The sequence below is a fragment of the Moschus berezovskii genome, chromosome 11 (genome assembly GCF_049115385.1).
Source record: "Moschus berezovskii isolate FMDL1 chromosome 11, NW_MosBer_1.0, whole genome shotgun sequence".
In the NCBI taxonomy this organism is placed as follows: domain Eukaryota; kingdom Metazoa; phylum Chordata; class Mammalia; order Artiodactyla; family Moschidae; genus Moschus; species Moschus berezovskii.
Genome location: NC_142470.1, coordinates 9039474 through 9054600, shown reverse-complemented (window position 1 = coordinate 9054600; position 15127 = coordinate 9039474). Strand labels below are relative to the sequence as shown.

At 46.6% G+C, this 15127-nt stretch overlaps 1 protein-coding gene across 14 annotated transcripts in view; it reads left to right on the top strand.

The window, feature by feature from the left end:
• RALGPS1 (Ral GEF with PH domain and SH3 binding motif 1) overlaps positions 1-15127 on the top strand; it is a 295201-nt gene that overhangs the window by 99494 nt on the left and 180580 nt on the right. For all 14 annotated transcript variants that reach the window (XM_055400228.2, XM_055400227.2, XM_055400222.2 and 11 more), the window contains one exon: positions 12892-12981. In XM_055400228.2, coding sequence (XP_055256203.1) covers positions 12892-12981 — 90 coding nt within the window. The remainder of the gene's footprint in view (positions 1-12891; positions 12982-15127) is intronic.

The following is a 15127-nucleotide window of genomic DNA, read 5'->3' as shown; positions in this document are numbered from 1 at the left end:
CAGGGCAGAGGTTCTCAATGCTTTGCCAGGGAGAGTGGCTTTCACTCTACTCAGGACTGATATATACAAATAGTTCCTAATGACAGAAACCCCTACTGGCTCATGGAACAAATCTAGGGAGAGGTTAGACTTCACGTATTTTGGGGGACCTCAGGTGGTACTGGTATGATACCATGGCTATGATACTGTGGCTCAACGGTAAAGAATCTTCCTACGATGCAGGAGCCACAGGAGATGCAGGTTCAATCCCTGGATCAGGAAGATCCCCTGGAGAAGGGAATGGCAACCCACTCCAGTATTCTTGCCTGGAGAATCCCACAGATGGAGGAGCCTAGTGGGCTACAGTCCATGGGGTCCCAAAGAGTCAGACACGACTGAAGTGACATGGCACACAGACACACGATACCATAAGAGCAGCAAGTTATGGGGCTTCCCTGGTGGCTCAGAAGATAAAGCGTCTGCCTGCAATGCAGGAGACCCGGGTTCGATCCCTGGGTTGGGAAGATCCCCTGGAGAAGGAAATGGCAACCCAGTCCAGTGTTCTTGCCTGGAGAATCCCATGGACAGAGGAGCCTGGCTGGCTACAGTCCATGGGGTCACAAAGAGTCGGATAGGACTGAGTGGCTTCACTTTCACTTTCAGGCGGTACTGCTGTCTCCACCTGGAGGTCCCACTTTCCTATATGCCGGCTCCCCACAAGCAGCCTCCTCCTCTCTGGTTCCGAGACAGCTGTCAGCAGCTCCCTGTGAGGGCAGCTCCTGCAGAAAAGACCTGCCTCTTTTCCATTCCACGTCCTGGACTTGAGACTCCGGGGTTGATGGCCCTGGTTTGGATCCTCTGCTGTGCACCCTGACCTCATGGCCCTGACCGGAAACAGGAGGCTCTGACTGGCCAAGTCTCAGAAGCAGGCCTTCCGGTGGAGGCGGATAGGGGCCTGGGTGGCAGGGAGTGAGATTGGAGGACTGGCAGTTCCTCCAGGAAAGTCAGTGCTTGGGCAGGAAGTAGCTGAGAGTGATGGCAGGGCCCCCGCAGACCCTTTTCCCTCTTGCACTCTTCCATCCTGCTCGGGGCTTTCTTGCTGATACCCCATCACTCTTCTAACTGCCCCCTTCCCCCAACCTGCCCCCAACCCCCGTCGTTAGCCTAACTCTGAATGTTCCCACTCCTTCTTGGCTTTAATCAAGACTCATAAAATAAATGTTTATTGAGCACTTAGGCTCAGCTCACCTGAGTTAGACACTGTACTGAGCATTTAACCTGCATTTGATTCTGTTTTCATAAAGCCCACTGAGGCTGATATTTTAAACCCATTTTGTGAATGAGAAAGCTGAGGTTCTAGAAAATGAAATAAATTGCTCAAAGTCACATAGCTGGTGAGTTTCTCTGTTGAAGGGCCTCCCCCATTTTTCTGAACATGACTCCAATAGATCCCCCTGGTTCTTCTAGACCTCATTTATAACAGAGCTTGGAGGCAGTGTTAGCATTTTCCCTTCCAAAATCTACCTCCCAACAACTGTTCTTTCCTCACTGTATAAACCCACTTTCATTTGAGGCTCATTGCTTCTAGTTACATTCATTTATTTATTTAATAGACATTGACTGAGCATGTCCCAGACTCTGTCTTTGGTCCAGGGTGGTCAATAGTAAACTTTCTCACGGTCTAGCAGTAGGGACAGAAGTAATGCAGGGGCTGACAGTCCAGGGGAGTCAGCATTAGGATGGGAAAACCAGAGGAGAGGTGTGGGCAGTAGGAAGGGAGGCCAGGAGACTGGATGGGAGTCTGCCCTCTCGTCCAGCTGAGGCACAGAGATGTTCAGTGGCTGGACTCAGCAGAGTACTGAGAGCAAACGGCAGCTGTTGGTGATCGATGGGATGCGGAGGGGGAGGACAGGAGGTGCACGGAGGGCCCCTGTGGTCCTTGGTAGCACTCAGCAGAGTACTGAGAGCAAACGGCAGCTGTTGGTGATCGATGGGATGCGGAGGGAGAGGACAGGAGGTGCACGGAGGGTCCCTGTGGTCCTTGGCAGCGTCTGTCTTTGAGATAGTGAGCACAGAGGAGGAGCAGCTGTGAGGGAGGAGATGAGAAGCGTTTGGACGTGTGAGTTCAGCCGTGCAGCAGGTATCAGATGTTTGCATCTGGGAGTCAGGGGAAAGATCCAGCATGGAGATGCAGGTATTGAATCAGCCGCATCCGAAGCACAGGAGTGGATGAGGTCACCCTGGGAGCAACAGAAGTCCCCATGAGAGCGGGCAGGGCAGAGGAGAGGGGGCTGAGAACGAGCAGCCCGGGGACGAGACGATCCCCCAGAAAAGGTGGTGTTTGGAAATCAAGGTCTCAAGGGTATAGGGATGCTACAGAATGGGTCAGTTAAAAGGACTGGAAAGAAGGTCTTAGCAGCACGGCGGTGGTGGGCTCAGCAGGAGCTGTTTTGTGGGGATGTGAAATAGAAGCTGGGCTGTAGCAAGCTGAGCCGTAGGAGGTGTGGGGGAATGGAGAGAGCAGATGTAGGCGATGCTCCCAATGAGAAAGATGAGGAGTGGCTGGAGGGACTGAAGACTTTCAGGGAGGTGGTAATAGTCCTATTTTCTTTTCAGCGGAAAGAGCCTTGGGGATGTTCTTATTTTGAATGGAAGGAGCCAGTAGACCAGGAAAAATTAAAGAGAAGACAGCGGGTATATGTAATGAAATGAAGTTCCAGCAAAGGTGGGAGAGGCCGGGACCTGGGCATTCTGTGTTTAAAAGGCGAGTCTGCAGAAAGGAAAGAGACAGACACAGGTCTGCTTGTAGGTATGGTGCGAGGAGGTTCGTGGCCCCTCATTTCTCCAAGGAATTGGAGGTGAAGCTGGGGACACAGCAGGGATGCTGGAGGGGGTAGGGGAAAGCTTGAAAAAGCCACTCCAGGGAAAAGAGAAAACTGACCCTGGAAATGTAGAAAGACTCATGGACAGAGCCAGTGGACCAGATGAAATAGAGATTGTGGCTTTTAAAGTGGCCCCAGGGCATGAGGGTGGATGGTTTTATTCTAGTTGCACTTTGCAACCAAAAGAAAGGGGCACAGGAAGGTAAGTGGTTGGATCCATCCACAATTACCAAAGCAGATTATTTTTGAAGGACCACAGGGCAAGGGACTGAAGTGACAGATGATAGAGGATCTGTCTGCTTTTAAGAAGGGAAGGGTTGCCAGGGACTCCAGAGTCTGGTGAGAGGGAAGGGTGGGCACAGGGGTGGGGGTGAACTCAAGGAGAAAGTGAGGGCTAGAAGGTTTAAAGGTTATGGCCCGAGACTGGAACTTCAGGTCTCTGATGCAGGGCAGCCCTTGGTAGTTAGGAGAAGCAGGTGACTGGAGTGGTGGGTGGTAATAGCTGCTGAAATGACCGTGACCTTGAGGCCATGGACCATCACCTTGAGACCAAGGCCTCAAGGTCACGGTCTCAGGGGATGTTGAAGTTGCCCAAAGAATAAGGCAGAATTTGCTGTGGAGAGGAAGGCGGTGGTCCAGATGCTGGTCTACCTGGTATCTCTAAAGCTTTACTTTTCCAGACTCTGAGAAAGAGGGGACGCATATGTATGTAGCCTTTTCAGACTGTCTTTTCAGTTAGCCACATGCATTTCAGATTCATCCATGTATTTTTATGGCTTGATGGCTTTTTTTTTAAGTGAGTACTATTCGGTGTTTGGATTTACCAGTTTGTCTATCCATTCATCTATCAAAGGACTTCCAGTTTTTGATAATTATGAATAAAACTGCTGTAAACATTTGCATGTTGTTTTTTTTGGTGTGTGGACATAAGACTTCAAATAAACTGGGTAAATACCTAGGAGTACAGTACTGGATGGTGTCTGTACCATTTTGCATTCCCACCAGCAATGAAGGAAAGCTTGTGTTGCGTCATATTCTTGCCGATAATTGGTATTGTCGTTCTTTTAAAATTTAAATTAAAAGTTTAAACTGGAATGGCTCAGTTCTAATAGGTGTGTGATAATCCCACTTTCCTATGCTTTATCCAACCACTCCTAGACAGTTAGGTATGTCTGGCCCTCGGCACCCCACGTGAAGACTGGGGTGTAGAGTGTCTGTCACACAGGGGTGCACAGCGATCAGAGGGTTGGAGGCTGAAGGGAAAGAAAGCATGTTATACAAGGATCAGAGGAAGGATCTAGGAATGTGAAGACTTGGGGAGGAGGTAATTAAGGTTTTAAAGTAATTGAGGGGTCCTTATGGGGAAACGGACTGAATAGAACCTGTGGGGCCTAATCAGTAAGTGCAGGGAACAGGGGATAGAAGTGGGTAGGCGGTTGGTTTCTCCTGATACAGGGTGGTTCCCTGCCCATGGAGGCTCAGGCAGAGACCAGACAGTGTTTCATTGCAGTGCCAGGAATCCAGTGGTAGGGGCAGGGAGAGGCTGGGACCTCTGCTTTCCCATCTTACTCCAGGTTTCTAAGGAAACCATGAGCGGGCTTATTGAGAAATTTGTAGCAAAAGTCACTTTCTCATAAGAAAAGATAGCATTCTAAAACCTGGGATTTTTCTTTACTTTATGCTTTGATTGTTTTCATTTGTGGTTGATTAGCTAAAGCTCTTTGTGTTCATAACTGTTCTGCTTTATTCACTTCTAATACTGTTGTGAAAATTCCCCGGGGATATCTTAGGCCCCAGTACCTTAACTCCAGTGCTAGCTCTCCCACCAAAACAGTGATCGTGATGGTAATAGCTTATGCGTTTTACAAGCCTGCTAGCACCATGACCAAGAGGTGTGTATTCTGTGTGTGCCTGGACTGATTCAGCAGTTGAAAACGAATTAGTGTAATCCACTGCATTAACCGGCTAAAGAAGAAAAAGCGTAACATCTTATCAGTCGACTCAAAAATAGCATTTGACAAAATTCAGCATGCATTCATAATAGAAAGAAACTCTCAGCAAATTAGGAATAGAGGGGCAACTTCCTCAACTTGATAAAAGACATTTACGGAAAATCCTACAGCTGACATCATACTTAACATTAAGACACTCAATGCTTTCCCTTTAAGATTGGACGTGCTCTCTCACCACTTCCATTTAACATCAAACTGGAAGTCCTTGCTAGTGCAGTAAGACAAGGGAATAAAAGATACTGAGATTGAAAAGGAAGAACTAAAACTGTCTTTATTCGAAGATGACATGATTAGGACTTCCCTGGAGGTCCAGTGGTAAAGAACCCACCTCACAATGCAGGGTACCCTGATCAGGGAACTAAAATCCCACATGCCTTGGAAAAGCCCGCATGCTGCAACTGCTGAGCCATTGCACCGCAGTGGACGATCTGTGCTGCAACCCCACTCAACCAAGATAAGTAAATATATTTTTAAAAGGGTGATTATCTGTGCAGAAAATCTTAAAGACATCTATTTTAAAAACTTCTGGAACTAATAAGTGAGTATACCAAGGATTCAGGGCACAAGATCAATATAAAAGCTTTTCTGTAGACCAGCAATGAGGAATTGGAATTTGAAATTAAAAAACAACACCACCGTTTACAGCAGTGCATGCACACACACACACACAAGGAATACTTAGGTGTAACTCTAACAAAGTGTGTACAGGTTCTATATGTGAAAAACTGTAAAACCCTAATGAAAGAAGTCAAAGTAGATTGAAATAGATATTCTGTCTTCAGATATTAGAATACGCATTATTAAGATGTCAGTTTGTTCCGGCTTGATCTGTAGACTCAATTCAACTCAGTCAAAATCCCAGCAAGCTGGGCTTCCCTGGTGGCTCAGTGCTTAAGAATCCGCGGGCCAGCACAGGAGACACAGGTTTGATCCCTGATCTGGTAAGATCCCACAAGCCACGGAGCAACTAAGCCCATGCGCTACAACTATTGAGCCTGTGCTCTGAAGCCCGGGAGCCACAACTACTGAGCCTGCATGCCTTAGAGATGGTGCTCTGCACTGAGAGAGGCCCCCACAAGAAGAAGCCCACGCACTGCAACTAGAGAGTAGCCCCTGCTCTCCACCACTAGAGAAAAGCCCAAGCAGCACCAAAGACCCAGCACTGCTGCTGCTGCTGCTGCTAAGTCACTTCAGTCGTGTCTGACTCTGTGTGACCCCATAGACGGCAGCCCAGCAGGCTCCCCCGTCCCTGGGATTCTCCAGGCAAGAACACTGGAGTGGGTTGCCATTTCCTTCTCCAGTGAATGAAAGTGAAAGTGAAGTCGCTCAGTCATGTCTGACTCGTAGCGACCCCATGGACTGCAGCCTACCAGGCTCCTCCGTCCAAGGGATTTTCCAGGCAAGAGTACTGGAGTGGCTTGCCATTGCCTTCTTCGAAGACCCAGCACAGCCAGCAGTAAATAAATAAATAAACTTATTTTAAAAAAATCCCAGCAAGCTATTTCATGTGCTGAAGCAACGTGCTCAGTTGCTTCAGTCGTGTCCGACTCTTTGTGACCCCATGGACTGTAGCCCGCCAGGCTTCTCTGTCCACAGTATTCTCCAGGCAAGAATCCTGGAGTGGGTTGTCATGCCCTCCTCCAGGGGATCTTTCCGACCCAGGGATTGAACCCATGTGTCTTGAGACTATTTCATAAATATCAACAAGCTGATTCTAAAGTTTACATGGAAAGGCTAAAGTCTTAGAATAACCAGAAAAAGAACAAAGTTGGAGGACTCACACTGCTTGAGTTCAGGACTGATTGTGAAGCTATTGTAATTGAGACAGTATGATACTGGCAAAAGAATAGATACCTAGGTTGATAGAATAGAGAGCCCAGAACTAGACCCAGACAAATATAGGCAACTGACCTTTGACAAATGCTTGAGGGCAGTTAGTGGAGAAAGGGTAGTTTCTTGAACAAACAGTACTGAAACAGTTGGAAGTATTTTTGTGTGTTTGAAAAAATGAACCTGCAAGACTTTAGGCCTTCCATAAAAATTAACTCAAAATTGACCATAGACCTAAAGGTAAAACACAGAACTATAAAACTTTTAGGAGAAAACATAGAAGAAAATCTACATGACTGTTGGTGATGAATTATTAGATATAATATCAAAGCACAGTACATGAAAGAAAAGAATTGGTAAGCTGGGCTTTATTAAAATTAAAATCTTATATTTTGCAAAAGACACAGGAGATTTAAAAGACAAAGCACAGCCTGGGGAAAATATTCGTGAAACACATATCTGATAAGACTTGAATCCAGTATATATTCTTAAAACTCAACAATAAGAAAGCAACCCAATTAAAAAATGGGTCAAAGATCTGAATAAATACTTCACCAAAGAAGATGTACCAAAGGCAAATAAACATATGAAAAGATGCTCAACATTATTTGCCGTTGGGAAAATGCAAAACACTACAACCTTTTAGAATGCCTAAAATACAAAAAGAAAAAAGTCCTCCAAACCAAAAAAAAAAAAAGCAGAAAAACCCAACTACACCAAACCTGACAACACCAATTCTTGGCAAGTATTTGGAGCAATATAAACTCGCATTTGCTGCTGGTGGGAATGAAAAAATGGTACAGTCCAGCAATTGCATTCTTCGATATTTATCCAGTTTATTTGGAATCTTAAGTCTACCTGTACACATACACGCAGATACACACAGTTGTTTATAGCAGCTTTATTTGTAATGGTCAAATACTGAAAGTAACTAAGATGTCCCTCAATAGGTAAAAGGATAGACAGATTGGTAAATTCATACAATGGAATAAATAGTATTCATTCCCAAAAAAAAGGAAAGAATACACTCTCAAGCCATAGAAAGACATGGAAGAATCTTAAATACATATAACAAGGTGAAAGAAGTCAGTCTGGGGAATTCCCTGGAGGTCCCGTGTTTAGGACTTTCATTGCCAAGGGCACAGGAACTAACATCTTGCAAGTAGCCCAATGTGGCCAAAAAAAGAAAGAAAAATAGTCTGAGAAGGCAACATAAATGTGATTACCTACCCCATTTAAAAAAAAAAAGTTTGGGGAAATGCTGAAAAAAATTCTGCAAAAGGTAAAACTGTAGCGATGGTGAGCAGATCCGTGTTTGCCAGAGGCGTGAGCAGGAGAGACGTTGAGTAAGTGAAGAACAGGGCAATTTTTAGGATGGCGACCCTATTCTGTTTGATTCTGTATGGTGGATACACGCCACTGTGCTTTTGTGGAGACCCATAGAACTTGATAGCACTAAGAGTAAACCTTAGCGTACGCAGATTTTAGAAAATGCATTCTGGAGATCGAGGGGTCCTAGGATGGAATGTGGAACATAGCACATGAGCCGAACTGGATTATAAATGTATGAAATGAACCTGAGAAGGGCGAGGGGAAAAGGTGCATGCCTAAGAAGCTGGAAATGAAGGGCGCCTGAGAGACTAAAGACGAAAGGACCTGTTTGTGAGTCTTAGCCTCTAGTAAAGGCGTTTCCCAAGTAGGGGTGGGCAACAGTTCTGAAGCCATTATGCGTGAACACTGGAACTGAACAGTTAAGGAATTGGGTGGCAGATGGCGGGAACCAGGTTTCTGCCACCTGCTGGAGTGGGAAGTTACAGGCAAACAGGAGGAGAAGGCTAGAATGATCCATATGGTGATGGATTAGAGTTGGAGACATTAGTGTGAACTCATTTAGTTTAGTATAGATACAGATGGTTAGATATAGAAATGTTTATAGGTATGTGTATATACAAGAGATAGTGCGTTTACAGGCGCGCGTGCGCACACACACACACACATTTCCTTGCTCTGCCATCTGAGAGGACCTAGAAACAGTGATATCTCAGTAGCTCAAGCATATATGCCCCCAGATCTTGTTTTCTAATTCCATTATCTAATAAAAAGAGCTAAGGCTCCTTGGAGAAATGGCTGGTTTCAGACTGGGGCAAGAAATGTACAGGATGAGCCTGTAGCTCATTAATTAATTATTAATTAAAATTTATAAAAATTTATTAATACAATTAATAAAAATTAATTATTGGCTCTGCTGGGTCTTTGTTGCTGCACTCTGGCTCTCTTTAGTTGCCGTGAGTGGGGACTGTTTTCTAGTTGTGGTGCACAGGCTTTGTTGCCCCGCAGCACGTGGGCTCTTCCTGGACCAGGGATCAAACCCATGTCCCCTGCATCGGCAGCCGGATTCCTCACCACTGGACCACCAGGGAAGTCCCGTAACATCTTGTAGTTGCAGAGAGTAAAAAAGTGCTCAAACAAACCTACCAAGCAGTGCTGAGGGCGTGTCAAAGCCAGCTCTCAGTAGCTGAAGCTGAAATGGCTTTGTGTATGAAATAAATAACATAGTTATGAAGTAAATAACATAGTATCATAACCCAAAAGTGTAAAATAAATATTCATTAAGTCCCTTTAAACAAATGGGGGAGACTAGACAAACCTCCTATGCAGAAGAATTTCAAATAATCCTTGTAGATAAACTGTCCCCTTCATTCCATAATGACTTCCTTCCAAAGTGTGAGGCGATGGTGTTATTTATGCCGCCTACCCGCTATTGATGGGCCTGTTCCTCTGCTTTATAAACAGTGCTTTGGCGTACCGGCATGCACATATCCCTTTACATTTCTACATTTTTGTAAGATAAATATTCTAGGGAGAATATAACTTTAATGTGTCTTTGAGAGACACATTCACGTTGCTCTTCGAAATGGCCCTTTCAGTTTTATAGCCTCCCTCCCAAACAGTGTATGCACCAGTCTCTCCATGCTCCCAGTGCACCGTGTGACTCACAAAGGGGCAACGTGTTCACTGTGATATAAGAGACCTTTTACCCACCAAGAGTTAGAGGACAGGTGTCCTGACAGAAAGGTGGCTGAAGCACCAGAGCACTTAGTTCACAGGCAGATAGTACAAATGGCTGATAAATGTTTGCAACAAAAAGCTGAGGAAAAAAGTGGAAAAAAATAAAATTGTTAGCTGAGGAGTCATGAAAGAAATGCAGAATAGGGCAGTAAGATGTTAGTTTGTCCACCATGTTAGTAAAGAAAAAAAAGAACCGTAATAACTGGTATTGGCTTGTGTAAGGGAACACAACTCCGCTCCAACTTTGATGGATCAACGAAATAAACTTTGTGGAGACCAAGTTTTTTAGTACATACTTCTGGAAAAAGGTACACATGTTTTAATTCACCCCACCTTGAAAGAGTTTATCCTCAGATCTTCATTAAAAATGTATAAAAATATATGTATAATTATGTGTGTGTGTGTCTATCACAGCAAAAGAATTGGAAATAAGCTACCCAGCAGTACGAGGTTCCTTAGTGATGAGACATCCCTGAGATGAATCACTTGGCAACTACTAAAAAAAAAGTCAATATTCTTTCTCTTCATTTATTTTGCCTTTTTAAAAATTTCATATATTTGTTTATTTTTGGCTGTGCTGTTGCTGCGCCCAGGCTATCTCAGGTTGCAGTGAGCAGGCTTCTTGTTGTGGTGGCTTCTCTTGTTGTGGAGCAGAGGCCATAGGGCACGCTGTCTTGGCAGTTGTGGTGCCTGGGTTTAGTTGCCCGTGGCATGTGGTGTCCTCCCAGACCAGGGATCGAACCTGTGTCCTCTGCATTGGCAGGCGAATTCTTAACCGCTGGACCATGAGGGAAGTCCTTGATATTCTTACTTGCTTATAAAAATCCTTGTGATAGTATGATTAATATATACCAGTTTAATTGAAAAAAAGAAACCGGTTCTATGACTAGAAGGACATATGTTCTAAGACTAGACAAACATATGTTCCAAGAAGGACACATATCACAGTGTTTCTAACGGGATCTGTATGTGAAAACGATTTTGCAAATGACTTCTGTCTTTTGTGCTTATCTCTGTCCCTTTGTTTTCTGCATTAAACTTCTCTTAAATTATGTAGTGAAAAAACAGAATTATAACAATTTAAGACTATGCTGATTCTCCCTTTGAAATGCCCTTCTCTTTCGCCTCTTCCCTCCATCTCCTGCAGCATGGCCCTAGCTCGAACCTGCTTAGATCCTCACTGAGACCCTCGTATCAGTTTCCTGATGGGTGTCCCTGCCCCCACAAAAGGGTCTAGGCTGTCATCCCTGTGCTCAGAAGCCTCTGGAACTCTCCCCATGCAGCACAGTGTCCCCTTGTTGCTCCTGACGCTGGCAGTCTGGCCCTCGCTTCCCTTCTAGCTTCAGCTTCCCTCCTATCCCCGCCCCATGGGGCACCTGCAATACCAGTCCTGTTGGCCCACTCAGCTCTCCCTGGTCTCCGTACCTGCTGAAGGTCTACCCATCTGTCAAGGTTGACCTCCTCTAGGAAGCCTTCTTCTGTCATTGCCTTCCCCACACTCCAGTTCGCTTGGTCTGAACTTCTTGGTGGCCACAGTCCCCAGCTGCCTTTTAACACAGTGACTTCTGGAGGATCCTGCGTCCTCCAGTCTCCTCTGTGTCAGGCGAGGGCAGACAGGTCTGGGACTCACAGTGCCTGGAGCACACAGTGAGGGCTTTGTGAAAGTCTGCTGAACTGAACTGATCCAGAGCTGCCCCTGCACACCATGTGCTGCAGATCATAGCCAGCTCTGCCATACTCTGCAATTAAATATGTGTGAGTTTTTGGCACATAAGCATCTATTAAATTGTACATATAAACTATCACACTTGAGATTTATGTGGCATAAAAGTATGCATGTATTAAAATATAAGGTTTATGGGCATATCATTTAATATCAAGAAAATCTTTCTTCCATAACTGGCTAGTAAACATTTGAGTCTGAACTTAATTTTAGGCAGTTCCTTGGAAAAAATGATTCTATGGAAACCCAGGCATGTCCTGGAGGCAACCACAGATAATTACGCAGAGAAAACTTTTCTATAATATTCCTGCTTAATGTAAGAAACCAAATTTTAATTCTTGGTTCATCCTTTCTTGTTTTCTTACTGAAAGGTTAACAGTATTTCACTAAAGAGAAGGCATGTAGTTGCAGCAGTAAACATGCTTTGTTAACTCTGGAGTATTCCTAACTATGTGATTCTTTGTACAGTATAGAGGTTTTAGAAGCCTAGCGTTCCTTTTCATTCCACACATCCCCCACAGTCTGTCCATCTCTCCTTTCTTTGCGGTGCTGTCATTGCTCTCTTGGGCATCCGGGTTTCACAAAAAAACTGTCCTTATAATCGTGAAACGTAAACAGAAAAACAAACCACTGCCCAGTGTTTCTTGGCATGAAAGCCCCTCCTGTTTCATTGAGTCAACCAGACACTGGTGGATGACTTTCTTGTTCCCACCAGAGGATTCAGGGACTCGGGGATGGTCAAGTGTGAATGATATTCTGAACCAAAAGTACCACTATATCCTTTTGGCATATGCTGGCTGCAGAAAAATGTGTCCTTTAAACTACATTGCTTTACGGAACTTTGAGAGATGCTTTTGTATCACATAAACAATTGGGCAAACCTCTCCTGGAAAATTAAATTGGTTACGATTGGTCGTATACAGCTGAGTCCTTCTTGCCTTGGGTCTGGCTGGGGATGTGGATATCATGGATGGTACTGCCAGCATGCATATCCCTTTGTCTGCCATTTGTCCATTCGTCCATCCAACCATCCATCCATCCATCCATCCATCCATCCGTTGTCTCCTCCTGAGCAGGAATCCTGTCTGTTTCATCTCAAAATTCCCTGCACCTGCTTCAGGGAGACCCATGTGTCATGGAGGCCCAGGAGGTCCCCTGGACAAGGATGGACATACTTTCTGCTCTCAGCATTGCTGTGTGTGTTGGAGAGCTGGTGCTGACAACAGGGACCCTCCCACTGCAGGGTTGGGTGTTATAAAGAAACCCCAAACCTCCTCAGCCCTAGGGTGTGTTCTCCCCACCTCCTGGAAGTCCCACGGAGGTGGTAGGCAGGGCAACTTGGGTGGTCTGGCATTTAACGTTTTTGGTGTGTGTGTGTCTGTGTTTGACTCTGCAGGTCAGTTTTTGGGTTGTACGAGAAATTCTAACAGCACAGACTTTAAAAATAAGGGCAGAAATCCTGAGCCATTTTGTGAAAATAGCCAAGGTAAGCTGTTATATTATTACTTCTTTCCTTCCTGTCCTGTCTTTTTGTGTCTCAGAAATGTGTTTCCTTGGAACTTTGGGAGCTAGTTTGCTCTGGACCTGCGGGGCAGGGTTCAGACCAGCGGCAGTGACCTGACTTCCCCAGGCAGAGACATCTGTGGGACCAGCCTGACCGCCTGTGTGGCCTCCCAGCCCCTGTTTGCGCATAGGCAGGTGCCCTCTGCCCTGTGATTTTGGCAGCCAACCATCCTTTATAAGCTGGCCTTTCACAGACTCTCCCCGGGACCCCAAGGGCTACCCCTGGGATCTGTTCCCCTTCCTATTCAGATCCAGGCAGTGCCGGTGGCTCTCAGGATCTGTGGTTGTGATCCCATCACATCCTGCACAATCTGTCCCCAGTCAGCAGGACTCACCGCACCCCTTCCTGCGCTCGAGGCCTGGCCTGATGACCCCTCTGCCCCTCTCCCACCTCCCGACCCTGCTCGGATGGGATCAGTCCTGGCCAGTGTCTGGGCATCAGGCGCATTTCTCCACCCCACCTTTCCCCTCCTCTTCCTTCTTCTCTGCCAACCCAGGCTGCAATCCCATGGGCCTTCCTGGACCACTCTCTTTGCTTATCACGGTCCTGCCAGCTCCTCCCAGTCCACCATCCCTGACCACAGGGTTCACCTGCCTCAGCAGAGCATCTTTCTGTGTGGCTTACTGCCTGCCTCCTGTGTGTACCTGTTGTCTTCCCAGGCTGGTCCTAGGCCAGCTCACCTATAGTGCAGCCCCTCTCTGGCCAGGCCCCATAGCGGCTGCTGTACAGAAATAATTGCATTTGACACTCATATTATTATCATCCCATTTTCAGAGGAGGATGGGGAGGCTTAGAGAGGTGGGTGTCCATGCCCAGGCCTCACAGTGAGTCAGTCGGAGCATGTCTCTGTCCCTCACAGCAAGGTTAAGTGCATCCGGCTGTCAGTATGCAGGGGCATGGACACTTTTACGTCCTGAAGTACCTGGAACTGTGCTGGGCTGAGTGGTACTTGTTGCTGTCGATGAGTTCTTGCTGGGCCACGAGAGAAAGTGGGATGGAGTTCCAGCCCACCTGGTGCTTTCAGTTTGGAAGTTTACAGTCCCCACCTGAGGGGCCTGCAACGATTCCTCCTTAAGCTCTGCCATTTCCCGATGGTGGACCATCATGCTGACGCTGTGTGCCACGGGTGTGTCTTATGGGATCCCCTCCTTTCTCTGGGCCTTAGTTTTCCATCTATAAAATGAAAGGAGTGGACTAGATAATCTCCCAGAGGACCTTCAGCTATAAAAGGAATCCTGTGACAAGCACAGCAATTCAGATACAAAGGATGAAATTTGGCTCCCTCAGAGGATCTGTTATTGCCCACAGGAAGCAGTTAGGGAGTGTTACAGATGTGTGAAATGCAGCAGTCTCTAGTGTGGTCAGGGAGAAATCCCCGGGTAGGAACAGCTGTGAGGACTAGGCATAGTCCTTGTCACGTATTTGCTCATTTGCTAGGCCCTGCTCTGTGCTGTTGGAGAAGGCAATGGCACCCCACTCCAGTACTCTTGCCTGGAAAATCCCGTGGATGGAGAAGCCTGGTAGGCTGCAATCCATGGGGTTGCTAAGAGTCGGACACGACTGAGCAACTTCACTTTCACTTTTCACTTTCATGCATTGGAGAAGGAAATGGCAAGCCACTCCAGTGTTCTTGCCTGGAGAATCCCAGAGACGGGGGAGCCTGGTGGGCTTCCGTCTGTGGGGTCGCACGGAGTCGGACACGACTGAAGCGACTTAGCAGCAGCAGCTCTGTGCTGTACTAGGTCCCCGAGGGCTGTGATGGTAGATCCCACTTCACCCCTGCTCTCAGGGAGCACACGGTCCCAGGTGAGAGAGGGGCAGATGAGAGCGGAATCTAGTCCAGGGCACTGAGGAGATGCACAGGCTTATGTGGGAACACACAGGTGGGGGGTTTCTACCTCCTAAACTTGGGAACATGGTCAGGAAAGACGTACTAGAGGGAGCGGCACCGGAGCTTGGAAGTACCCACAGCAAGTGATGAGGAAGGGGTAGGGTTGGGGCCAAGTCTTCCTGACGGAGAATGGGCAGCCCACACTGCACTGCGTGCTGTTCCCGATGGCAGGCCATG